This window comes from Vipera berus (assembly GCF_964194415.1).
Source record: "Vipera berus genome assembly, chromosome: 9".
In the NCBI taxonomy this organism is placed as follows: domain Eukaryota; kingdom Metazoa; phylum Chordata; class Lepidosauria; order Squamata; family Viperidae; genus Vipera; species Vipera berus.
The window spans coordinates 7,524,537-7,550,620 of record NC_138212.1 but is presented as its reverse complement, the minus strand read 5'-3'; the positions used below and the strand labels follow the sequence as shown (position 1 = coordinate 7,550,620).

Sequence of the window (26,084 nt, the reverse complement as noted above, 5' to 3'; positions counted from 1 at the left end):
AGGCTTTGGAGTTTGAAACTTGCTATATTTTTTTTTAAAAAATTGATGCCTGTACCAATGTTTATGTTTGGTTGCCATCTGAAGAACCGTCCGTTTCCCTTAGCATATCAGCATCCCCAAATATTTTCTTGATGATGGGCAGAGTTTTGTCCCAGAGTAGCTGGAGCAGGATGTGTGGAACATGGAACTTCATCATAGGAAGGGTAAGAAATTCAACAAGTTCGATAGAAGGTTTAGCGAATGAAGAAAGCAAATCCTAGGTTCCTTCTTACTGTAGTAATTTGCATCCACAGGGAGCAGCCCAGGCAGCACAAACCGTGCCAGTGGGGACATATTTGTGCCCACAGTTTCATCTTTAATAGTAAAGTTCTTTGTCCCACCAACCTGGAGGAAAGAGACAACATGGGGATCAGGTTAAGGATGACGATGATATCCTGGATGCCTACAGCAATTTGTCAGTTGATGGAAAAACAAAGAGGTGTACCCTTGGAGGTTTTTAGTAGTACAGCACTATCTCTTGAGTGATCCAAGATTGGGAATCGCATCAGAAGATGCCCGAATCAACCTTTCCATGAACCTTATGTCAACTTGCCCCCCTCCTCTCCTTACCCATTCTTGTAACTTACTTCCAGGGTGTCTCCGGACTCCCAATTTTCGGATTTCATCATACACAAAGATCAGAATGCCAAATGGCAAAGGCACTAACCACCACTGGAATCTAGATGGGACGGGTCAGAAGAGAATGGAAAAAGTTAAGCTTGACAGAACTTTGCTAAAGTCAGCTTGCCGAGCTGAATTGTCTTTGAAGTAGCTTGAAACTGACGGGCACCGAGTATCCTTCTGCGAAACAAATGCGACCCCAAAGCTTTTCTTTCCCAGTTTTGGTCTGTGTTTTCTTGCTAAGTCCCTGGAAAAAGGGAGCAGTTGTGATGTAGGGCCGTAATGGCTGCTGTCCTTGGTGCTGAGCTGAGCTGAGCTGCAGGAAGTTCCTTCCTGTGAGGGAACTTTGCTTTCCCCCCTTTTAGCTAGAGAGGAGATTTGGGTCAGGAGGACTAAGCTGTAGCCTTCTACCTCTTTAACTCCTCATTGCCTTTGCATGTGCCCGTACTGACTGTTATTATAATATGTAAAGGAGCGACTCCTGCTTTGCTGAATTTAAAATCTAAACTTTGATGATAAGGGATAGGAGAAACAATAGGCAATGAAAGTGCAGCTAGAGGAAAACAGCATATGTATATATATATATTTTAAAAAGATGGTAATTAGAGCAAATTGAGTAGGGAATTATAATACGTGAGATGAGGTTTCCTAAAGAAATAAGAGATGATTTACGAAGGAGAGGAAAATAACTAGGATTTAAACCCTGATTTTTAGAGTTGTACAATAGTACAAATCTAAACGGAGCCAGCGTGTAAAGGTGTTGGAACAGAAAGAGGGAGACCAAGTTCTAATTAACCTTCAGCTATGGAAGCTTCCTTGTATATTTGGGGTGGTCCCCCTCTTCTCAACCTTACCTACCTCACAGGGTTATTGTTTGGGGAAAAAGAATTTGAGAATTTAGCACTATAGGGTGCCTTAAGCTACTGTTATAAAGGGTAGGTTATATATCAAATAAACAAATACAGTCATTAATGTCTGTGTGCTGCAGTGAACAAATCTATATCTCTGTGCTTCGTGTTTTGTTTTTTGTGTGAGTAGAAGTGACTTGTTGAGTTTTGTCTGGGAGTTTTTCCACTTGAGCTAGCTAATTCCTGAATGAAGAGTAAAGTGTCCGGAGAGTTGAGATTTATAGCCATGTTAAGCGTGGAGTGATATCCTACAATTGAAGGAGAAAAACAAGAATGTGGGCAGAGTACACTGGTTTGCTTAATCATCTTTTTGTAGAAGCCAGAGTTGCTAGGATCCTCACACGGTATGGTACCGAAAGCCATCTCTTGCAAACCATAATGCAACACAACAACAAACCACAAAATCACGCATCTCAGGTTTTGGGAAGACAAGTTCAGAGGTGGCTATGGGGTTTTTGCACTGCCTGCCAGCTAACTAACTATCTCCGCTCTGTAGCACAGCATCCTGAGAGCTTTTGAGAAGTGGTTCTGTCATGTCAGAACACCAAGGTGTACAGCGTTCTTACCGTATGGGCATAAAATTGAAGATATTGGGCATCCCAGGGCAATAACAGAGGAAGCAGCCCAGGCAGATCTGGAACACAATAGCAATCACCAAGATCTTGTTTCTGAAAGAGAAAGAGATGAGTAGGGATGAATGGAAGGTGTTCAGCTGTTCTCAATTTCTGTTTTGAATAGACCAGCATCGGGTGATTGATGGTCAATTGATCATTGGCAGAAGGGATCACTCAGTGGAAAGAAGCAGTTCCAGGATAAGAAGGCAAATACTCATCTGTTGTTGAATTCTCAAAACTGTCAAATTCAGGGAGAACTCAGATTTGTTGGGGGAAGCTGCAGATGCTTTGCCAATTTTTCTGGGAAACGAGCTTATTTCCTGGACTCATGTTTGATTCAGATTTGCCCATCCCTAGCATCATTTCAGCAACATTTGGTCAGGAAAACACACTCTCCAACCAACACAAATTCCAAAACTAAGAACGAGAACGGGAGGTCAAACAACAGGTTGAATTTTTTGGGTTGGAAGAGTTGACGAGAAACATTCTTGCTGTAGAATCTATCAGTAAAGTTTAAATTTTGTGCCATTCGCCCCCTGGAAAAATTATTTCTACTAAGAACCTTCTTAGAGATTTAGAATATCTGAAATCCTTTCTATTACGCTCTAAATAGCAGTTTTGCATTATGAGCACCAGTTCTTCACTGAACCAAGTGGGTTCAACTAATTCAACTTTTCTTTGGGTAGCTCAAAGCCACCACTGGATTGTTGAACAATTCTGAAGGTTCCTTAACATTTTGTGGTCAGTGATCATATTGCAGTCAACATCTCAAAGCAGCCATTGGCTACTATCCCTCTGTTTTGATTTATAAAATCACAGTATAAAATACATGCATTTTCAAAACTATGTTCCTAGCTGTGCCAGACTAAGAATCTTCTCACTTGAGCTGCTGGTGTGTGATCTACCTGAAAAATCCTTGCTGGAAGACAGAAAGTCGTCGTGTCTTGCGGATAAGCACATCTGCAATCTGGCACATCTCAATGCTGATGAAGAAGACAGTATAGCAGGTGTACTGTTGGTAAAGACGTTGTCCAAATGTCTGGGAGGAGAAAGGAACGGTGGCGGTATGAAGGCAAAGTCAATAGATGGCCACCAGTCACCAGTTAACTCCAAGAACTGCTTAAATGTTTTTGAGGTTCTGAGGCAATACGGAATATTTACTCATAGAAGAGAATCTTTGCAGCTCAGGGTTGAATTGTGAGTGCTGTCTGAGCTTGACTGTTTTCTTGCATACATCTCATTACCTAACTAGGTAACGTTATCAGTGTTAGAAGGGAGTGGGGTTTGTTCTCTTTATATTCTAGGAGACCTGAGGTCGGTAAAATGACCCAGATGGTTTGGGGCAATATGCTGACTCTATAAACCACTTAGAGAGAGGTGTAAAGCATTGTGAAGCGGTATATAAATCCAACTGCTATTGCAGAGGTCCCCAACCTTTTGGGCACCAGGGACCGGTTCCGTGGAGAAAGGTTTTTCCGCAGAGCGGAGGGTGCATGGTTTTGTGTGCTGCCTGCATCCCACAGATGAGACTTTGCTTGTTTGTGGAGACTGGTTGCAGGCATGCCACGGCCCGGTACCGGTCCATGAACCGGGGTTTGGGGACCCCTTTGCTATTGCTATTGCTAGTGGCTTCCCTGTCAGTGATGGAGTGTTTGACCACTTCCGAAAAACAAGCTAAAAACAAGTAAACGATAGCCTAATCAAGGAATCATCAAGAATACTCCTTGTTACCCGATTGGGTAAACGTGGCCTGTGATTAACATTTTGGGGAATCAGATTGATCTTTCTCTTCCCTACTCACCCACTCTTGGCCATAGCTGTCTTGAAGGTCCTGGAGGTGCTCGTTCTCCCAGTCCGCCCGAAGCCCTAAGCACTTGAGCGGGAACCAGCCCTCTTGGGCCATAGTGGTAAAGTAATCAGTAAAGCCTGCAAATGACTGGATGACTCCTGCAAGGCAAAACACCACAGGTTGTGTTGGGTGTCTGGTCCAGCAGAACCTTGACCTTTTAAGCCAGGGTGTTGTTGTTTTTTTGAAGTCTGGGTGAGTACATTTTGACAGTATATTGCAGGCACTTTCACCAAATGAGGTAAAGTCAGGAGGTTGCGACTTGCTATCTCTTCCAGCTGGCCAGGATGCTCCTTATCACCATCTTGCCTTCTGGCTTGTAGGCAGGATGGAATATTCACAATAACAATTTCCTGGCTTGTCTGTTTTCCCTCTATTTTTATTTTGTAATACATCCATTGAAGCGATCTTACAAATGGCCCTTTGCAGCATTTTGAAAGATTCTTTTTTAAAAAGGGCAGACATTTGGTGCTCCTCAAAGATGCTATATTGACATTTCTAGATCTAAGCCTAACCTTAATGCCCTTTAGGGTTAGGTCAGCCTTTCCTAACCCAGCATTCTCCAGCAATTTTGGCACTCCAGTACCTAGAATTCCCTACTGGTGTAGGAGATGCAGTCCCCCCCCGATACATCTGGAGAGGTCTCAGTTGGATAAGGCTAATCAAAACCTATTCTAGTGAGCTATCTAAAAATAATAATAATCATATTTGGGTGGTTATTTTAAAGCTGAATTAAAAGCGCATCGCTCCCTAGCAAATGTTATTTTCTTTCTTTTGCTAGCTCTAACCACTAACCACTTTCTTGCATGCATACGAACCAATCTGGAAATACGAGTAGACAGCTAGTGCTTCATTGACCAAGCGATCCCGTCGAGGATTTCGGGGCTTCAGGTGCATGATGTCACTCTCAGCCCTTTCATAGGCCAGCGAAACTGAGGGGAACTATGGGAGAGGACAGGATATCTAAAATAAGCATTTGGCACACACAAACAGCTTTCATTCCACCCCAGACTTGCTATGATAAGACTTTGAAATTTTTGGAACTTGGGTGCTAGATGAAAATCTTTTAGAACAAGCGTAGGCTTTAGACCTGTAGGTTGAATTCATACAACACATTTAACCTGTTAATTAATTCATAACACAGGTTGCTAATGGGGTTTACCTTGATCTAAGAGGCTACATTGGCCTGGCCTAGTTAGTCACCTCAAAACTCTTAAAAAATAACCCACCTTATAACTTATAAACACAGCGACTGGCTTAGTGGGTTTAGCATGTTGTGCGAATGCAACGATGATATTGCCTTAAAACAGGCTGGGCTAACCCGTCAGCCTAAGCCAGGATGAGGTTTGTTTCAAAAGAAGTTGCTCGTGCATCCACAAAATGGGACCCACAAAATGAAAGATGGTTTTAGGGGTGGGTCTCTTAATTCTGCTTCTTGCCAACTTTATTTTGGCCTTTTAGGACTCACAATGTCTGTGCACAGCTCAATAAAGAGGATGGTGATGCAGCCAAGAGGAAGAGGGACACTGGCGGTGATGTAGATCAAGTAGGGGGCCAATTCTGGGATGTTCTTGGTCAAGGTATAAGCAATGGATTTCTTGAGATTGTCAAAGATCAGGCGTCCTGGGGGGAAAGAAACAAAGAGAAAAATGCAGATTAGGAATAGCTTCCTTCTACGTGTTGTCCCCTGGGTGTGTGAGGACAACTTGTCTCAGAATCTCCCTAGCAAGGGATCCTCATAAGAACTGACCCTGCTCAACGCCGGTGACAATGGAGGCAAAATTGTCATCCAACAAGATCATATCAGCAGCATTCTTGGCTGCATCAGATCCAGCAATGCCCATTGCGACTCCGATGTCGGCTTTCTTCAGTGCCGGAGAGTCATTCACCCCATCTCCTGTAACAGCCACAATTGCACCCTGTGGATGAGAAATGTGAGAAATGTAAGACTTGGGATTTACAACTGGGATTCAGGACGAAGATTTGCAATGGGCAACACTTCTCGTTAGTATTCCATCTGCTCAGAGGGTGTGCCATGCCATGTCTGTCTGCTTGGACTGAGATGCCCTACGCACAGTCACTCATACGCTCGTGACCTCCTATTTAGACTACTGCAACGCTCTCTACATGGGGCTGCCCTTGAGGACCACTCGGAGGCTTCAACTGGTGCAGAATGCGGCCGCGCGAGTTGTGATGGGGGTTTCCCGATACTCCCATGTAACACCTTTACTCTGCGAGCTGCATTGGCTTCCAGTTGCCCTCCGGGTGAGATTCAAGGTGCTGGTGATGACCTATAAAGCCCTGAATGGCTTGGGTCCGGGATATCTGAGGGAACACCTGCTGCCAGCATCAAGTTCCCTTCGTCCAGTGCGCTCACACAGGGAGGGTCTTCTCAGGGTGCTGCCGGTAAAAGATTGCCAGCGGATAACACCCAGGGGGAGGGCCTTCTCTGTGGGTGCGCCTGCCCTCTGGAACCAGCTGCCCGTGGAGCTGAGGACTGCCCCTGACCTCTGTTCATTCTGCCGGGACCTGAAGACCTGGCTCTTTGAGCTCTCCGGCCCAGGCTGAGAATTTTTAACTGGGGTTTTTATTTTCAGGGATAATTTAATCTTTTTAATTGTTTTTTTAACTTTTGTATTTTGTATTGGTTTGATTTTACACGCCCTGTAAACCGCCAAGAGTCCTTCGGGAAAGGGCGGTATATAAATCTAATAAAATTAAATTAAAATTAAACTTTTTCTAAAGACCAGTTTCTGATTTTTCTGACTTTTAGCTCTACCTTCTGGAAAGGCATAGCTAATTAGAAGCTTCCTAATATCAACATTAGTCCAGAGATCCTCAACCTTTTGAGCACCAGGGACTGGCTCCGTGGAGAGAGGTTTTTCTGCGGACTAGAGGGAGTGTGATTTCATGTACTGCCTGCATCCCACTGATGGGGCTTTGCTTGTTTGTGTGGACCAGTTTCTGGCATGCCGCTGCCCCGTGCCAGTATATGGACCGGGGTTTGGGGACCCCTTAATTAGTCCACCCAAAAGGAGCAGAGGCTGAGTGCTTCAGGTAGTTCTATAAATCCCAGAGTAATGTAATTAAGAATGCTTGTCTGTTCCGCTTAATGTATTTCACAAAGCAATTATTTGGATAAAAAAGTGGCAACCCTGTATTGTATTATATTTAGAGGAAGGGAAGGATGCAAACAATTACTTTATTATGGACTGTGTCCACATAACATGCTTAACTTGTTTACTGAATTCATCAAAACCCATCTGGAGAAATTCATATCAAGTTATAAATCAATCGTGATTGATGAGATTACGCAAATCAATTATCTTTCTTGTGGTCTTTGACCAGCCTTTATACGTATTAAAACCATAAGGGAAAAAAAAATCTAAGGGGAGAATTACCAACTCTTGCTGTTTTGTGTAAACGCTGTCCCTGGTTCTGTAAATGTTCTGGTTTCAATGGCTGGGAAAGTACAAAGCAGGTATTGAATATATCCACTTTTCATAAGAAGTACTGGATCTTACCAGTTTCTGACAGCTTTCTACAATGATGAGCTTCTGTTGTGGAGACGTGCGAGCGAAGACCATCTCCGGATGCATCTTTAGGATCTCAACCAACTCTTCACTTTCCATATCTTTCAACTGATTTCCATTGACCACACATGCCCGGGCATCCCTAGAAATAAGAGAAAAATCCTTCAAGATTAGGAAACCTTCCAACAGCACCCCAGCAGTGCCACATCACTTCTTCCCTTGCACAGAGTGTCTTCCTTGCCTGGCGCCACCGTCACTCAAAGTAGCTCTTCAACGTATCTGGGTATTAAGGTACTTACCGCTTGTTGACCTGCTCCACGGGGATCCGCAGGCGGGTGGCGATATCTTCAACAGTTTCGCTGCCCTCTGAGATGATGCCAACACTGGCAGCAATGGCTTTGGCAGTGATTGGATGGTCTCCTGTTACCATGATCACCTGGGGGGAAAAATGGAAAGGGGGAATTGCAGCAGTTGTTTCTAAATTTATTTGTCACACTAACCCCAAGTATCATGGGAGCTAAAGTCCAGCATACATAGAAGCCTCAGATTAGGAAAGAACCATCTTAGGATCTTGTAAGATTTCAGCATGTCCGTGTCTGGCTTTCACACCATTATCATGAATACTTTCCCAGTCATTGAAATCAGAACATCTGATGGACTTACCCGGATACCTGCAGTGCGACATTTCATGACGGCATCAGGCACGGTGGCTCTGGGTGGATCAATCATAGAGATAAGGCCTGCAAAGCATAGCCCGCTGGTGGGGAAGTTCATTTCATCACTGTCAAAGTGGTAGCCACGGGGGAACTCATTCTGAGGAAGGTAGAGGTGGCAGAAACCTGTGGATGAGAGAGAAGCATTTTGAGACCTCTATCATAGCCCATAAATCAAACTACTTATTCAGATTCAATACAGTTCCATGTTCACTTAGTCCGCAATGCTCAAGTTAGGCTACAGTCCTTCCCTTGATATTACAGCTTTCTCACAATCCAGGTAGTTGACACTCTTGAGGGTGACGGTTGATACATTGGTAGTTGCCATACACAGAATGGATGAAGCTCAAGAAGCTTGGAGACATTATTTGAATTTCCTGAATGTTGATCATGTAAAATACCTCTGAGAAATTGTAGAAGAGTTCAGGAGTGGCTCCATGCTGCTCATGAGAGCATAATTGCTACCTAGAAGGGCTCAAGAGGTCAGTGATAGAGAAGAGCCAGAAAGAGGGCACTTTGATGAGATTCTTAAAGACAGACCTGGACTACCAGTAGATTTTTTAAAAAAATATTTAATGAAAACTTCAGTCATCGAACCATTCTTTCTTACCCAGCACACGCTCGCCCAGTCCACCAAGGTCCATATAAGCTGTTTGGAAAGCTTCCCTCCATTGCTCATCAAGGGCCAACTCCTGGCCTTTAATCATGATGGTGGAGCAGCGTTCCAGGATCCTCTCAGGAGCGCCTTTCATCACCAGCAGGTGGCGCTGGTCCCTGGGATCGTCAAGCTCATGGACAGACAGCTAATGGTAGGGGAGACCATAGAATTCATGAGATGTTTCTATACCCAGCGGGCAACTTTCTAGCTTCTTGACTTTGGGCAATGAACTAAGCAGGAGGAAACCAAGTCCAGAGTTAAATGCCAGGTTCATTCAGTACTTTCTGAATCAGAGCGCCTTTTGGTGGCCCTTGCTGAACATCCTGTCAACAAAAGTGTGTGTAGTCAAGGCTATGGTCTTCCCAGTTGCAATGTATGGCAGTGAAAGTTGGATCATAAGAAAGGCTGAGCGCCAAAGAATTGAGGCCTTTGAACTATGGTGCTGGAGAAGACTCCTGCGAGTCCCTTGGACTTCAAGGCCATCAAACCGGTCAGTCCTAGAGGAGATCAACCCTGACTGCTCTTTAGAAGGCCAGATCCTGAAGTTGAAACCTAAATACTTTGGCCACCTAAGGACTCCCTGGAGAAGAGCCTAATGCTGGAAAAGGTTGAGGGCAAGAGAAGAAGGGGACGACAGAGAATGAGGTGGCTGGATGGAGTCACTGAAGCAGTAGGCGTGAGCCTAAATGGACTCCAGAAGATGGTAGAGGACAGGAAGGCCTGGAGGAAGGTTGTCCATGGGGTCGCGATGGGTTGGACACGACTTTGCAGCTAACAACAACAACAAGCTGAACATCCTGGAACCAAAGGACAGAAGGTCAGCTGCTAACCTGGAATTTGTTGGTGGAGTTGAAGGGAATCTCGCAGACTTTGTTGTAGCGGTCCCGGTACTCCATGACGTTGCCGAGGGTTATTTCAGAGAATTTCAGTAGGGCTGTCTCTGAGGCATCTCCGATCACAATGCGCTGGGATTGAAAAGGGAAAGAATCGCAGAAACAGGATTAGCACCGGTCGAACGGCTGGCTCAATTTGCATTTATACTAGAACAGTGTTTCTCAACTTTGGCAGCTTTAAAATGAGTGGACCTCCACTCCCCAAATGCCCCAGAAGACAAGATAGTGAAGATGAGATTGGATAGTTCATGCTGAAATAAAATTTCTAGAACTTCTAGGTTTTTGATTGCCCTTTGCTTGGGTTTGTGTTGAATAACTGACCTAACCTGCTGCTTTCCAAGTGTGTTTTGGGGAAAACCTCATCTTTTGATCTTAGCTCTTTGGGTTGAGGATTCTAGGAGTTCTGTGTACAGGCAGTCCTCGACGTACGACCACAATTGAGCCCCACATTTTTGTTGATAAGTGAGACATTTGTTAAGTGAATTTTGCTCCATTTTCTGATCTTTCCTGCCACAACTGCGAAGCGAATCACTGTTAAATTACTGACATGGTTGTTAAAGTGAATCTGGTTTTCCCATTGACTTTGCTCGTCTGACTTTTGCCAAAGGAGATCACATGATCCTGGGACACTGCAGCCGTCATAAATATGGGTCAGTTGCCAAGTGTCTGAATTTTGATCACGTGACCATGGTGTGTGTGTGTGTGTGTGTGTGTGTGTGTGTGTGACAACAGTCCTAAGTGTGAAAAATGCTCATACGTCACGAATCTGGGTGCCCTTGTAACTTTGAATGGTCTCTAAATACACTGTTATATGTGGAGGACCACCTGTATATGTTTACTCTTTTGCCATCTTCTCATCGAACGCTAAATAAATACATAATAATCCACATGCGTTTTTCTTACCCGTGGCACAGGTACATTATCCTGTCCTGATTTGAAAAAAGCCCGGTTGCAGAGGCTCACCACTTTACACAGAGCTCTCCAGGTCTCTGAGGACTGGTCAAAACTTTGCCCTGTAAAGCAGAACAAGAAGCAATGGGCAGCAGCGGGGCAGGCTTCCCACATACAGTATTAACCTCGTGAACTCTGAAGCTTCCTCCTTCCGTTGTGTATTCAAGATGGACAGCGATTAATATTTACATGTTACTCATATGCAAGGGCGTGGGTCTATATACGTATGTTGTATATAGTATATTTTTAAATGTGTGTTATGTATGTTTACATTTTGAGAGCAAGCAACTAAATTTCAATTTTAATGTGTGCCGTTGTGCCCAACGGGGGGGGGGGGGGAATGACAATAAAGGTTATCATCACCATCACATTGTAAGCTTAGGATGGGCAACGTGGTGCCCATCATTACTAACTGTCTCTCTGCTTGTTGCCAGGCTTGCTGCTGATTGCAGATACCTGACTGGTCTTCCGTTGTGTCCGCTGTGTGAATTTGGTTGTCGAACCAAAGATGCGAGACCGTCATTCGATTCTGGGTGAGTGTCCCAGTTTTATCCGAGCAGATGACTGATGTAGAGCCCAGCGTTTCAACCGCTTCCAGATTCTTGACCACGCAGTTCTTCCTGGCCAGTCGCTTGGCTGTGAGAGACAGGCAGACCTATCCAAGGAGGATGAGAGGGAGGTGGGGTGGGAAGAGCGGGTAGGAAGAAGTGAGGTTCAGTATTCGGAACTTGGGATAATTAAAGTCAACTTAGGTTGAGGGCATTAAGCCATTTGTTCAAGATTGACCCCCACTCTCAATCTTATGCTTCTGGCTGGCTGGAAGATATGGGAAAAGTGGTGCAGAATATCTGAAGGATACCATGTTGGGAAGGATAACTTAGTTCAGTGGTGGCGAACCTATGGCACGCGTGCCAGAGACGGCACTCAGAGCCCTCTCTCTGGGCACACGTGCCATTGCCCCAGCCCTGCCTCCCCCCGTGGCCCCCTCCTCACCAGCAGCCCCCCTGGAGGAGAGTTGCCCCCGAGCGCGGCCTGCATGGAGCAGCATAGCCAATGACATGGCAGCCGGGCAGCGGGGACAAGATTCCACCCTCACGCGCCATCATGCACATTTGATGCTGTGGGGTGCGGGCGGAGGGCATGGCCACCATGGTGCTGCTGGGCTGCCTGGATGATCTGCGGCAGGCCGTGGAGGCGGTGAGTGGCCCTGCGAGTAGGTGGGGGTGGGCTGGGGGCAGGGCGGGGCAGAGCAGGGGCGGGCTGGGGGGCGGGGTGGTTTGGCGGCACTCGGTCTCTAAAAGGTTCGCCATCACTGACTTAGTTCATTCTTTTCTAAATCTTTTCTAAATCTAAATCTTTCTAAACTGTGGAAGATATTTTGTTACTTGAGAGGCTTCCTAGTGGAGGTGTCTATGGAGATTCAGGTCGTGGTTATCCCAAGGGTGCTTTTTCAAAAGGCAACTGGACTTTGTTCTTCCTCGAAGACATGTTGCTTCTCATCCAAGAAACTTCTTCTGTTCTGACTGAATGGTGGAGAATGGAAGGATTTATTTCCTTGCAGTCATCTGGTCGTTAGTCCTCTTCCTTCAACAGAGGGCGAGGGATACGACACCACCTGTCTCCCGTTTTCAATGCAGTCCTTTCAGCAGTTCCAAGAAAAAAAACCCACGTGGCCTCAACGACTCTCAGAAAGAGTGCTAATGACCAGATGACTGCGAGGCATACAAACCTTTCCTTTCTCCACCATTCAGTCAGAACTCAAGAGCTTCTGGGATGAAAAACGAAACATCTTCAAGGAAAAACAAAGCTCAATTGCTTTTTGAAAAAGTGCCTTTGGGACTTCCTTGGTGGAAATGCCAGGGAGTGATGACAGTACCTCCTTCATACAAATCAGCGTGTGAAGGTGTTATGGAAAGAACAGGGGGTAAATATTCAGAAAGAGCTCAAACTGCTTGTGTGTGACACTTACTGTGACCGTTGCTAGAAGACCCTCGGGGACATAAGCCACCACAATTGCCATGAAAAAGACCATGGCCCTGAGGAAGGGATAGCCGATCACCATGGCAACAACAAAGAAGGTGGCACCAAAGAAAATGGCCAAGCCGGCTATGATGTCCACAAAATGCTCAATCTCAATAGCAATGGGCGTCTTCTCATTCTCCACTCCTGAAGCCAGGGTGGCGATGCGCCCAATGATGGTGCGGTCCCCGGTGTTAATGATGATGCCGGTGGCCGTCCCTGATAAAGAAGAAAGGAAGAGCTAGATGCTTCCAGAGGAAAGCCAGTGTGTCCCCTCCAGAAACCCACGCTTCCTACCTTCTAAGCACATGGTTGAGAAGAAAGCGATGTTCCTTGTTTCTAAGGGGCTGTCATGGGTGCATTCTGGGGCACGGGTTTGAGGTTCTGATTCCCCTGTCAAAGAGGAATTGTCCACCTGGAATAAAGGAGGGAAGAAAGAAAGGAGTTTTCCCATGTGCATTGCGCCATAATTCCATGGAACTCTGTAGGCACAACTCTTGATATGGAGATAACTGCCCGTGGCTGGACAATTTTCAACTCTGAAATTTTTTTTTAAAATCCCATTTATATCCCGCCCTTCTCCGAAGACTCAGGGCGGCTTACAATTTAAAGCACAAACCAATGTGCTTAGCAATAGCCTTCATTCTATGTATATGCCTGCTTATTAGGGCTTTCGCCCCCCCCAAGTGGCATTTTTACAAAGTCAGCTTATTGCCCCCAACAATCTGGGTCCTCATTTTACCTACCTCGGAAGGATGGAAGGCTGAGTCAACCTTGAGCCTGGTGGGACTCGAACCTGCACTAATTGCAGGCAGCTGGTGTTACTTAAGGAGGCATTAGCCCACTGCTCCACCAAGGCTCCTACGTTGTGCATTGTGCATTACGTTGTGCATTTTCTTTCTTATATTATTAAAATACATGTATGTGCAGGAGAGGGGAGCATGTTTTTTTTTACAACTGTTTTCCAGATTGGAATCATTTTTGAGTTTTGGATTGATCTGAATAATTAAGTTAGTGTTTCCTGATCTTGGTAACTTCCAAGTATGTAGACTTCAACTCCCAGAATTCTCATTAATGGCCATCCTGGCTGTGGAATTCTGGGACTTAAAGTCAACAAGCCTGGAAATATATTAAGTATTCAGGAATTAATGTGTTTTAGAACTGCTATATATTGCAGGACAGAATGGATAGTATGATTGTAACTTGTATGATTCATAATGGAATGGTGACTTGAATATGGAACTACCAAGTCCTAAAGGCAGGGGTCTTCAAGCTTGGCCCTTTTATGAGTTGTGGACTTCAACTCCCAGAATTCCTGGCTGAGGAATTCTGGGATTTGAAGTCCACAAGTCATAAAAGGGCCATGTTTGAAGACCCCTGTCCTAAGGTAATGCTGTAGTCACTAGGTTACTTAGACCAAAACTACGTTACATAGTGATCTAGAGACAGTCTGAAGCACTTCCTCTCTCTACGTGAGATGTAGGACTGGGCGTGTTTTTCCTTCACTTCTGCATTTGGACTGCAACTAGACTGTTGAAATAGTGATGCTGCATCAGAGATCACACAAAAAACGTGCAAGGAACTCGCTAGTTCCTTTCTCTCTTCCAGTAAAACAAAAGGCCCCAATTTCACCATCTTTTTCCAGCAGAGGGTGAGAAAAGCAAACTTTCTGCAGTGGGGAGAAGGTGATGTCATACTTGTTGGAACAACCTTCTTCATTATTTAGGTACCTTGCACCCTTGGCCAGTGATAATCCTGATATCTGCTGGGACTCGGTCTCCCCCTTTGATCTCCACCAGGTCACCCACTACCAGCTGATTAGCGTTGATCTGGAACTTGTCACCATCTCGAATCACTGTGGCTTGCTGCGTTTGGGAAGAAGAGAGGAAACCAACTTGCATTTGGATTTACAACATTCTTTTCTTCCCATAACCACCCACCCCCCTTCTGCCCCGAATCAAAAGAAACAAAAATCCCAGAAGGTCAAAGAATGTGTTGTCTTCCGATGCATAGTGAGGATAAAAGGTAAAGGTAAAGGGGCCGGTGCTCATCTCCGTTTCAAAGCCGAAGAGCCAGCACTTGTCCGAGGACGACTCCGTGGTCATGTGGCCGGCATGACTAGACACCAAAGGCACACAGAACGCTGTTACCTTCCCACCGTAGTGGTCCCTATTTTTCTACTTGCATTTTTATGTGCTTTCGAACTGCTAGGTTGGCAGAAGCTGGGACGAGTAACAGGCACTCACTCTGTTACGCGGCACTCGGGATTCGACCTGCCAAACTGCCGACCTTCTGATCGACAAGCTCAGCGTCCTAACCCACTGAGCCACCGTGTCCCTGTATAGTGAGGATATTGAGAGCCATTTGTACCTGTGGCACAAGATTCTTGAAACTTGCAATGATGTTTGTGCTCTTAAATTCTTGATAGTAACCAAAGCAGCCAGTCACAACCACGACAGCAATAAGAGCAATGGCCAGGTATAACTAAAAGAAGAAGAAGAAAAAAATATGCCAGTGTTTGTGTTGTCACAGCTGCCCTGCTTCAATTAATGCTGGCAGACACCACCTTTATTATACAGCTCCTCCTCATTTAGCCACTGCCTTGTTTAGCAACCATTCACAAATACAACAATAATAAACACTAGTAACTATTCATTTTCTGATCAATATGCTCATTTGCAGGTGACTATAAAAGCTCTCAGTGTAAAAATGATTGTTTCGGGCAAAATCTCTGAGCTGGGGAGGGTTCTAACTAGGACGGTCTTTGAGGTTTAGGGTTTAGGCTGCAAAAATCTAGATGGCCATTAGATGGCAGCAAACAGGTCTCTGTAACTATTTAGGTATCAGGTGACTACTTTGCCCTGCTCAATTTGTCTATTGCTAGTGATCCAGCATCCTTCAAGGTATATATTCATTATATTAAAAACCTAGAGAAGAAACAGTTAATTCTGGCCCTGCCCACCTGAGCCTAAGCCCCACCCACTTTGCATCATCATTCTATCTCCTATGGCAGCTCTCCTCCCGGTGACCCCCAACTGACTGACTGCTTCTGCTGTGGGCACTTACATCGTCCGCACTGGTAAGATCTCCTTGGCCACACTGGATGCCAAAGGCGATGAGACAGATGGCGGCTGCCACCCACATGAGGCACTGCAGCCCCCCAGCCAGCTGACGCGCAAACTTCACGTACTCTGGAGTGCCTTTGGGGGGCTTCAATTCATTGGGGCCATCACGAAGGAAAATCTCTCCGGCCACTGTGCTGGTCAGACCCTGGAAGCAGATAGAATGGAATGGAATGGAATGGAATAGAATGGAATGGAATGGAATGGAATGGAATAATGGACTGGACTGGACTAGACTAGACTAGACTAGACTAGACTAGACTAGACTGGACTGGACTGGACTGGACTGGACTGGACTGGACTGGAATGGAATGGAATGGAATGGAATAGAATAATGGACTGGACTGGACTGGAATAGACTAGACTAGACTAGACTAGAATAATGGACTGGACTAGAATAGAAAATAGAATAGAATAGAATAGAATAGAATAGAATAGAATAGAATAGAATAGAATAGAATAGAATAGAATAGAATAATAGACTAGAATAGAATAGAATAGAATAGAATAGACTATAATTAGAAAGAATAGAAGCTGGAAGGGACCTTGGAGATCTTCTAATCCAGCCTACTGTTCAAGCAGGAAAACCTATACTATCTCAGACAGGTGAATGTCTGGTCTCTTCTTAAAAATCTCCAGTCATGGAGCACTCACGATTTCTCACGATTTCTGGGCGTAAGCTGTTCCACTAGACAAGGAGGCCGAATATAATAACAAACCAGTAATGACTCTTAGAAATTTGCCTACCCTGGATACAGTGAAAGTGGCTATCAGTTTAGGCCAGGCCTATTCCTCATGTACCGCTTCTTTTCAACGCTAGATGGCAACTGTACTTTCAAGGCTGCAGAAGGAGCTATGATGAACTGTGAAAATATGCTGTACGTTCCTTTCAGCTTGCCCCTAGCACCCTTTTTGTCAATAGGTTTCACCTTCTTGATGTTGGTCCGGTATTTCATCTCCAACTCTTCTATAGACAGCTGATGATCATTCTAAAAGGAGGAGAGACCCGAGATAAGAATGTGATTTCAGTGGATGGAGAGATGTTGTCTTTTAAGCAAGATTCCCTCGTCATGCAATGTTCTTTCCTGCTGTTTTGCATAAAAAAATAAGCCTAGTTAACTAATATTTCCTCAGACAAATGAGATAAACTCGCAAAATGAAAGCATAGATAGAATGACTTAAAAATTCCAGATAAGTGGGAATTAATTCCGGATGCCAGGAGATTAAATTCCAGACACAAAGCATATCGGGGTTGAAGGCAGAGAGAAGCAAAGAATGTATTACAGATGAAAAAAACCCAACAATTTAGTTTATATATGTAACTCCACACACCCAGTATTAAACAGTAGTATAATTTATTACACTGTCTCAGAAAACCAAGGAGGCAAAGTAACAAACAGAATTTGCAGCTCTAACGTTTGCATGCCAAAACGTTTAGGAAAGAAAGAATTTCAAATGAGGCAATCTCTGTTATTACAGAGGTTTGAGAAGAGGTTAAATTATGAATTATGAAATGGATTATTAGACTAATGATATCTGATGGAATTAACACTGCTTTTGTTCATATGAACGAGGCTCTGAAACTATTACTTATCATTTGCTGAAATTTTCTAAAGATCAGGACTTTTAGAGAATGAAGTTGTCTCTGAAAAAATTAGTGGGAAAAACAACATTCCTTGTTTGACGTTCAGAGAGAAAATTACATTTTGTTTTAGAGAAGAATTCCTTCCCTTAAGACTGATATAATTACATTAAATGTACTCCCTAGTTTCTAGATTAAGAAACAAAAGAATGTTGCAATTCTTCCTATTTGTGACTTTCCTTATTTTTTGTGTGCTGAAATCTGTACACAGAACTTCTGAGGGGAGCTTTGAATGCAAATTTCCTTTAGTCTCAGTTATTGATTATTTTTAATGTTTGCTTTCAGATCCCAAATTCTGAAGGAGCTTAAGAGGGCTTACGTGGATAAAGTGCCCCTCCTTAAATCAATTACAGCCTTGTGAGATCACTCCTATTGCTCATAGGAGAGTGAGGATAATGCCATAATGCTGATCCTGGGTTCATGGATTATGAATATGTTTTATGGATGAAGAATTTATTTATTTTGGGCTGGTCTCTCACACCCGACTAAACGTAATTCTTTTTTTTTTTTTGCTAAAAGTTGATATGCTTAAAAAGATAGTCATTTGGGGCAACACTGTGCATTGTATTGCACAACTGGGACCAGAATTTCTGTTGCTAAGCTAGGTGGTTGCTAAGTGCATGATTTACAACCATTTTTGTTATGGCTGTTATGTAAATCAATGCAGTCGTTAAGGGAATCATGTCATTAAGTGAATCCAGCTTCCCCCATTGACTTTGCTTGTAAGAAGCCAGCTGAGAAGATCATAAATGTCAATCAAATGACTCCGGGATGCTCCAAACATCATAGATAAATGCCGGTTGCCAAATGCCTGAATTTTGATCACGTAACTGTGCAACCGTCATAAGTATGAGGATCACTCAGAAGTCATGTTTTCGGTTCTATTGCAACTTTGAATGATTGCTAAACAAGTGGTTGTAAGTTGAGGACTTATAATGTATATCAGCTTTCAGTAAAAAATAATTATGTTTAGCCTGGTGTGATTAGACTAGTTTTATGTTTAAGTGTGATAAGCAAACTGGGTTAACACTGGGTTAGTTCAATCATCAGCTGTCAAATTAATTGAATAGGCAAGCTGCCTCTTTCAACTATGGAGACAACAATGTCTAAATTCCTAGAGAAATTTTATTTTCCCCTTCTGGTCCTGTGGCTTACCACATCCATTTCTTTCTTCATATTCTCTAACTTCTCTTTTTTCTTCAACGCTTTGCTTTTCTTCTTCTTCTTAATCTTCACATCCATTTCCCCATCGTATTTCTCCATCTCCACCGAGTACATTTCGTACTTCTCCTGGCAGGGCAAAAAAGTCAAAGAGAAAAATGTCTGTCAGCTCAAATAGCTTCATTAATTATTATTAATTAAGATGTCACTATATTCTTTTAAGAGTTTTAAAGGTCACCTCTGGCAAGCAGAACAGATTTTAAGTGGTGGGATTAAAATTAAACCAAATGGCTAGCAATAGCATTGAAAATAGATTGTTTCAAAGGCCCTTTTCCTTAGTTATTTTTCCTTTGAAAGTGGCTGAAGGGAATAGAAGAATGATGTCCACAGTGGTGGTGGTGGGGTGTGTGTGTGTGTGTGTTTGTGTGTGTGTGTGTGTGTGTGTGTCAAAAAAGTCAATCGTTGTTAGCAACTGCCATCTTGACTATTTAGTCCCCCTCACAGGTCTGGGAATTGCTTTAGAACCCCAACACTTGACACGTTTGCTTCAACAAAATTATCTTTATCAAATATAACCAACAAACTGATTTGTAGTCAATGTTGATCTACCATTTGGCAGGAGAGGAATGGGATTAATTGATAGATGAGTCGGTCACCTTTACTAAGACTTAGCTGTTTACAGTACACGCAAATACACTTGTTGAGTTGTGCTTTAGAATAAAGCTAATTATTCTAGGAATAAGGTAAAGGTAAAGGTTCCCCCGCACACGTGTGCTAGTCGTTTCCGACTCTAGGGGCCGGTGCTCATCTCCGTTTCAAAGCCAAAGAGCCAGCGCATTTGAGATTTGTAACAGTATTTTTGAGTGTTGGGTTTTCTCCCTCAAGATCTCATGTGGGAGATGTTCATCCTGGCACATCTAAAGGGGTGCAGTGGGGCAAATGCAGTGAGGCTTTGCTTTATGCTTACAGTAAGTGCATACTGCAGGATCTGGGGCCAACCCAGATTAGATCCTGCAACATTATCCTGAGACATGTACATTCGCCTTCATTTACAAGTGCATATTATCAAATTGCACAGCATTGTTTTCATTAACGTAAGTAATTTCAAAACAGCATTAGCAGAACAGGCCTACTGGGACGGAAATATAAATCACTTCAAAACAAAAATAACACCTCCACAGGGAGCTGGTTCAACTCCCATTTCATCGAAACTGTGTGGATAGCGGTCACGTGACCTATCTGATACCAGAAAGCCTCAAAATTCAGGGAACTGCCCACTGCTCTCATTTCCCATTTGACCAAGAGGAAAACACCCAAAATATCATTCTGTTCAGTTTCACATCTGTTAAAAAAAATGTGGAACAAGAAAAATACTGAAACTGTTCTCCACAGGTGATGGATGACTGTGGGACTCTTAGGCTTAGATCCACTACTAGAGAAATAAAACTGCAGAGTTAAAGAACCCTTGGTAAAATTCCTCTCTTCTATTCCTAGAATAGGGACGCGGTGGCTCAGTGGGTTAGGACGCTGAGCTTGTCGATCAGAAGGTCAGTAGTTTGGCGGATCGAATCCCGAGTGCCGCGTAACAGGGTGAGCGCCTGTTACTCGTCCCAGCTTTTGCCAACCTAGCAGTTCGAAAGCAAGTAGAAAAATAGGGACCACTACGGTGGGAAGGTAACAGCGTTCCGTGCGCCTTTGGTGCCTAGTCATGCCGGCCACATGACCACGGAGACATCCTCGGACAAGCGCTGGCTCTTCGGCTTTGAAACGGAGATGAGCACCGGCTCCTAGAGTTGGGAACAACTAGCACGCATGTGCAGGGGAACCTTTACCTTTACCTTTATAAGGGTTGGGGAGATGCTTTGTTTTTGTGAAAACATATAAAAGTGATATGTGAGTTCTTCCTATATTCTGTTCTATTGCTATTTCCATACCATTACTATGATGAAGAATAGAATAGAATAGAATAGAATAGAATAGAATAGAATAGAATAGAATAGAATAGAATAGAATAACAGAGTTGGAAGGGACCTTGGAGGTCATCTAGTCCAACCCCCTGCTCAGGCAGGAAACCCTATACCATTTCAGGCAAATGGCTGTCCAGTCTCTTCTTAAAAACTTCCAGTGTTGGAGCATCCACAACTTCTGGAGGCAGGTTGTTCCACTGGTTAATTGTTCTAACTGTCAGGAAGTTTCTCCTTTAGTTCTAGGTTGCTTCTCTCCTTGATGAGTTTCCATCCATGGCTTCTTGTCCTGCCTTCAGATGCTTTGGAGAATAGCTTGACTCCCTCTTCTTTGTGGCAGCCCCTGAGATATTGGAACGCTGCTATCGTGTACCCCCTGGCCTTTTTTTCATTAAATTAGACCTACCCATTTCCAGCAACCATTCTTTATATGTTTTAGCCTCCAGTCCCCTGATCAATTATTAAGACAAGATATGTTACTTTTCAATTACTACTGCGATAAAGTTTATATTTTATATTAGTACTATTCAATACACTATTACTATTACTCCATTACAGTTGCCTACGCACTATCCCATATAGACTGTTACTGCTATGCATCAAAGTTTCTTTCAAACCTGTTTTGTCTTAAATCTCATCTCTCTTTGAGGTTTCTTCTTTTTCTGTTGAGGGCCAGCTTCTTGCATTTTTTTTTTAATTGTTACACTGTGCTTTGTTTTGCCGGACTGCTATTATTTATTTTCCTCTCTTTTGGACCCGCCAGTACTCCTGAAGGAAAAACAGCTTCTTTTGTTTTCTTTGCTGGTGGCTGCAGAGCTTCAAAACACACGTCTCCTTCCATACTTGTCTCAAGGTTGTAGGCTTTATCAGCAACTCTGCACTCCCGGCACTGGGGACACGACTCCAGTAGGTGAGAAAGAAGGCAGCACAGGGGCCTACAGTGTTGCTAAGGAGCCTGCTTCACCTCATCGAAATAAAGCATTTTATCGTCTCTTGACAGGGTCAATAAGGGGAAAGATTCCATTCAGTACATGTGATACTCCAGGATTTCAGAGTAGAAAAACCACCAAATCATTTCTCCTTTCTCTGTCCTTAACGGAGAGTTAAGGTAACAGCGTTCCGTGCGCCTTTGGCGTCTAGTCATGCCGGCCACATGACCACGGAGACGTCCTCGGACAAACGCTGGCTCTTCGGCTTTGAAACGGAGATGAGCACCGGCCCCTAGAGTCGGAAACGACTAGCACGCATGTGCGGGGGAACCTTTACCTTTTTTAATGCTAAAGTAAATATGAAACTATTTGCTGTTCTCCCAAGATCTGCAAATCAAAGGCAGCAATCTTGCTATGTCCCCTTTTCTCTCCCCCACCCGTGTGTGTATGTGTGTGTGTTTAGTCCAGCCATCTTGGAATCAGTGCAAAATGTGCTTTCTAGCAGACCTAAGACATTCTGGCTGTTCTGTCTGCAGATTGATTTATCTAACATTTATAATCTTAATGGATTCTGGGTAGCACGCCACAGAAAAACCAAATAACATAGTCAAAATAAAGCTAAAACTTCAACTTTATCTTCTATGTTGGTTTCCCCACCCCTTTCCTTTCTGCTCTTCTCTAAAGGTGTGCAGACATGATTTAAATTTACACATTCATCTCTGGATGATCTCAACCCGCGGCTAAAGGTGCCCGGTGAGAACGGTCACATGAGTGGGCATCGGATTTGCCCTTTCCTCCCGGCACACTCTTTACTATGCTTCTCTACCCCAGCAATAGCAGGACAACTATCCACACATCTTCTCAATGCCATCCTAAGCCAGATCTTGTGAGCCAATGCGATGTAGAACTATCTACCAGGTTAGTAACCAGGAGACTGTAGGTTTTACTCTCATCTTAGGTGCAAAGTCAGCTGGGTGATCTTGGACCAATTTCCCTCTCTCTCAGCCCTAGGAAGGAGGCAATGGAAAACCGCTTCTGAAATTTTGCCAGGAAAACTACAGGAACTTGTCCGTGAATCAGATACGATTGAGCGGAAGGAAAAAAAAAAAGATTCATGATCTTGAGCTCACAATCCATTTTGGAGAACCCTCGAGTGAAGCAGGTGCTCACGCTGAAAGTTGATGGCTTCTATCCTGGTCAGCTGCTCAAAGAAATAAACTTCATTTTGCCTGATAGCAGGGTCAGCTCTGACTTCACATGTATAGACTGCACTATAACATCCCATTAACATTATTCCTCTTATTCTCCTCATCGTGAAATGGGTTCGGGTACAGTCTGTTGGACATCCGGCTGAACAGTCCTTGTAAATGGTCATTCCTCTGATTAATTGTTCTGTCAGGAAATTTCTCCTTACTTCTAGGTTGCTTCTCTCCTTGATTGGTTTCCATCCGTTGTTTCTTGTCCTGCCTTCAGGCACTTTGGAGAATAGCTTGGCTCCCTCTTCTTTGTGGCAGCCCCTGAGATATTGGAAGACTGCTATCATGTCAACCCTAGTCCTTCTTTTCATTACCCTGGAGATACCCAATTTCGGCAACTGTTCATCATATATTTTAGCTTCCAATCCACTAATCATCTTTATTACTTTATTACTCTTCTCTGTACTCTTTCTAGAATCTCAACATCTTTTTTACATCGTGGTGACCAAAACTGGATGCAGTATTCCTAGTGTGGTCTTACCAAGGTATTATAAAGTGGTATTAACTCTTCACATGATCTTGATTCTATCCCTCTGTTAATGCAGCCTAAAGGTAAAAAGGTAAAGGTTCCCCCGCACATGCATGCTAGTCGTTTCGAACTCTAGGGACCGGTGCTCATCTCTGTTTCAAAGCTGAAGAGTCAGCGCTTGTCTGAGGACGTCTCCGTGGTCATGTGGCCGGCATGACTAGACGCCAAAGGCTCACGGAATGCTATTACCTTCCCACCGTAGTGGTCCCTATTTTTCTACTTGCATTTTTACGTGCTTTCAAACTGCTAGGTTGGCAGAAGCTGGGACGAGTAACAGGCTCTCACTCTGTTATGCGGCACTTGGGATTCAACCCGCCAAACTGCCGACCATCTGATCAACAAGCTCAGCGTCCTAACCCACTGAGCCACCACGTCCCTTGTTAATGCAGCCTAAGACCATGCAAATATCCAACGCCACGAAATCTAGCTTTGTTGGAAGGTTCATTCCAGATGTCTTCTATGGTTTACCCCACGTTAACCCCAGTCACAAGCAGAGTAAGCAACAATTATGTCCTGAGCCATTCCTTGAATAGAAATTAGAGCTATAAAAAACGGTCTTTTTTTTTTTAAATTGGAGTGAAACGTATTCTCCTGCTAAATGATGGAGATCCATTTACTGGTAAAAGCGGGGGGGGGGGGGAGCGGAATCCTGAGTGATGTTGAAACCTAGTGCCTAAGTGAAAACAGAAGCTTCCTTACCGCCTTCCCCATGGTGAGTCCTTGAGGTCAACAAGACGGGCTTAAGGGGGAACTTGGTGCTGCAGGAGACGCCAGACCCTGCAACTGAACAAACGGACGATCCCCTAAGGCGACTCCTTTTTATAAATTCTTGTGGCTGCCAATCTGCTCTAAGAGTGAGGGGTGGTTCCATGCAACCTACAGCCAGGTCTCGCTTGTGTGTTTTTGAAGTCACACACCAAGAGGAGACAGCCCTGCAAGAGAGGACAGAAAACACACACGCACAGACAGAAACAACCCCCCCCCAGCTGAAAGCCACCTTGGAATGCCCCTTTTACAATATCTCCTTCTGTACCAAACACATGTAGGCATCTGTGAACTTGAAGGCAAGGAGCGTGAAAGAACACCTTGTTCTTTTTTTTTAAACAAAAAGCTAGTAGATAAATCAACTAAATAAATAAGACATATCAAATTTTACATTTGAAAACCAATGTCCAAACCAAAACTTAGCCGTCACTTAACATTTGTGATTTTCCAAATAGCGCAGAGGAATTCTTCTCCCCCCCCCCCCAAAAAAAAAATATTATAGAAAATTCTGCAGTAAACTGCCCCTGGGCGTGAAAGTTGTGCATTTATGCATTTTGTTAAGGAGAACACTGTGTACATTAGGAAAAATGGTTGTCCAAAGGCTATCTGGGCGAAGTAGATATCCAAAGTGGCAGGTTTATAAAATGAGACATTAAATATATATATATAGAATTTGATATTAGTATTTTCCCCCGTTCGTTCTATATTGGCCAGGAAGGTCCCAGTTGGCAGCCTAGAAACAGACTCTGAAGCCAATAGCTCTCACTAAAATAATTACTCTGTAAATGAAATGGTGGTTTGAAAAAGTAAGCCATTTAACCCAGAGCCATTTAAAAAATCCATTTGAAAACCTTTTATGTAATGTGATGAGGATATCATCTTGACATTTCATACATATAAGGGCCATTCCAAAGAAAATATCTAGTATGGAAAGCCCTTTGGGAAACCAATAACATTTTTTTCCATTGACAATATGATGAAGCTTTTGCACTCTCTGACACAAGAGTATTCCGGAGATGTCTTGTGTAAACATTGCAATAGCAAAAACCACAAGAAGAAACAAAGCTGGTCAAGAGATGTTAAGTCTAGTGATAGCACACAATCTAGCATCTGTTGCAAGGGTCACATGCAATTGGGCTATGTGTCTTCACTTCCCATTTAGTTAAATGAAATCTAGATCTCAGCAAGATGGCTATGCTTTTTTTTGATGAAGCATTTTGTGCCACTGAGACATACAATTTGAGCTGCTTCCTAATTTTACAGAGCCGCAGTTCCTACAGTGTGTGTGGGAGGTGACCATGTCAAAATCTGCAAGGTGAAAGATTGTGATAGAAGCCCTGCCCTGTACAAATGAGGCATAACTTGGATCACAGTTCCACGTCTGCCATCTTGAATAGAATAGAGCTGGAAAGGGACCTTAGAGGTCTTCTAGTCCATCCCCCTGCCTCAAACAGGAGAACCTATACCATTTCAGATAAGTGACTGTCTAATCTCTTCTTAAAAACCTCCAGTGATGGAGTGCACATGATTTCTGAAGGCAAGCTGTTCCATTGGTTAATTGTCCTCACTCTTAGGAAGTTTTATTTCTATTTCTGAGTCTATTGCAGAAATTAAGTACATTATATACATGCCACATTTTTTTCTTCCATGTCCTCAAGGTATTGTCTCCATCTCATCCAGATCATGAGCCAGATGGACTTCAGTTGTCTTTAACAGTAGTGCTGTAAGAGCAGTATTCTCCTCTTAACAACAACAACAACAACAACAACAGAGTTGGAAGGGACCTTGGAGGTCTTCTAGTCTAACCCCATGCTTAGGCAGGAAACCGTATACCATTTCAGACAAATGGCTGGCCAGTCTCTTCTTAAAAACTTCCAGTGTTGGAGCATTCACAACTTCTGGAGGCAGGTTGTTCCACTGG

At 43.7% G+C, this 26,084-nt stretch overlaps 2 protein-coding genes across 5 annotated transcripts in view; one reads left to right on the top strand and one right to left on the bottom strand.

Moving 5' to 3' along the window:
- TMEM147 (transmembrane protein 147) overlaps window positions 1-26,084 on the top strand; it is a 44,823-nt gene that overhangs the window by 6,920 nt on the left and 11,819 nt on the right. For 3 of the 4 annotated variants that reach the window (XM_081335026.1, XM_081335025.1, XM_081335024.1), the window contains exon 9: window positions 11,211-11,309. The gene's annotated coding sequence lies outside the window, so the exon portion shown is untranslated. Of the gene's footprint in view, window positions 1-11,210; window positions 11,310-14,594; window positions 14,612-26,084 lie in introns of those variants that run through there. The other variant, XM_081335028.1, reaches the window with a different exon arrangement.
- On the bottom strand, window positions 51-24,305 carry ATP4A (ATPase H+/K+ transporting subunit alpha). Its single transcript, XM_081335023.1, has 23 exons — window positions 24,098-24,305; window positions 18,715-18,882; window positions 16,847-16,906; window positions 15,862-16,065; window positions 15,166-15,279; window positions 14,526-14,660; window positions 13,084-13,210; window positions 12,746-13,014; window positions 11,233-11,431; window positions 10,729-10,838; window positions 9,763-9,897; window positions 8,885-9,077; window positions 8,225-8,400; window positions 7,861-7,997; window positions 7,553-7,703; window positions 5,779-5,947; window positions 5,497-5,651; window positions 4,847-4,970; window positions 3,984-4,129; window positions 3,088-3,221; window positions 2,135-2,236; window positions 627-718; window positions 51-384 (listed from the first exon to the last, which is right to left on the bottom strand). The coding sequence occupies exons 1-23, from the start codon at window positions 24,107-24,109 to the stop codon at window positions 356-358; spliced, it is 3,141 nt and encodes a 1,046-aa protein (XP_081191149.1). The 5' UTR covers window positions 24,110-24,305; the 3' UTR covers window positions 51-355.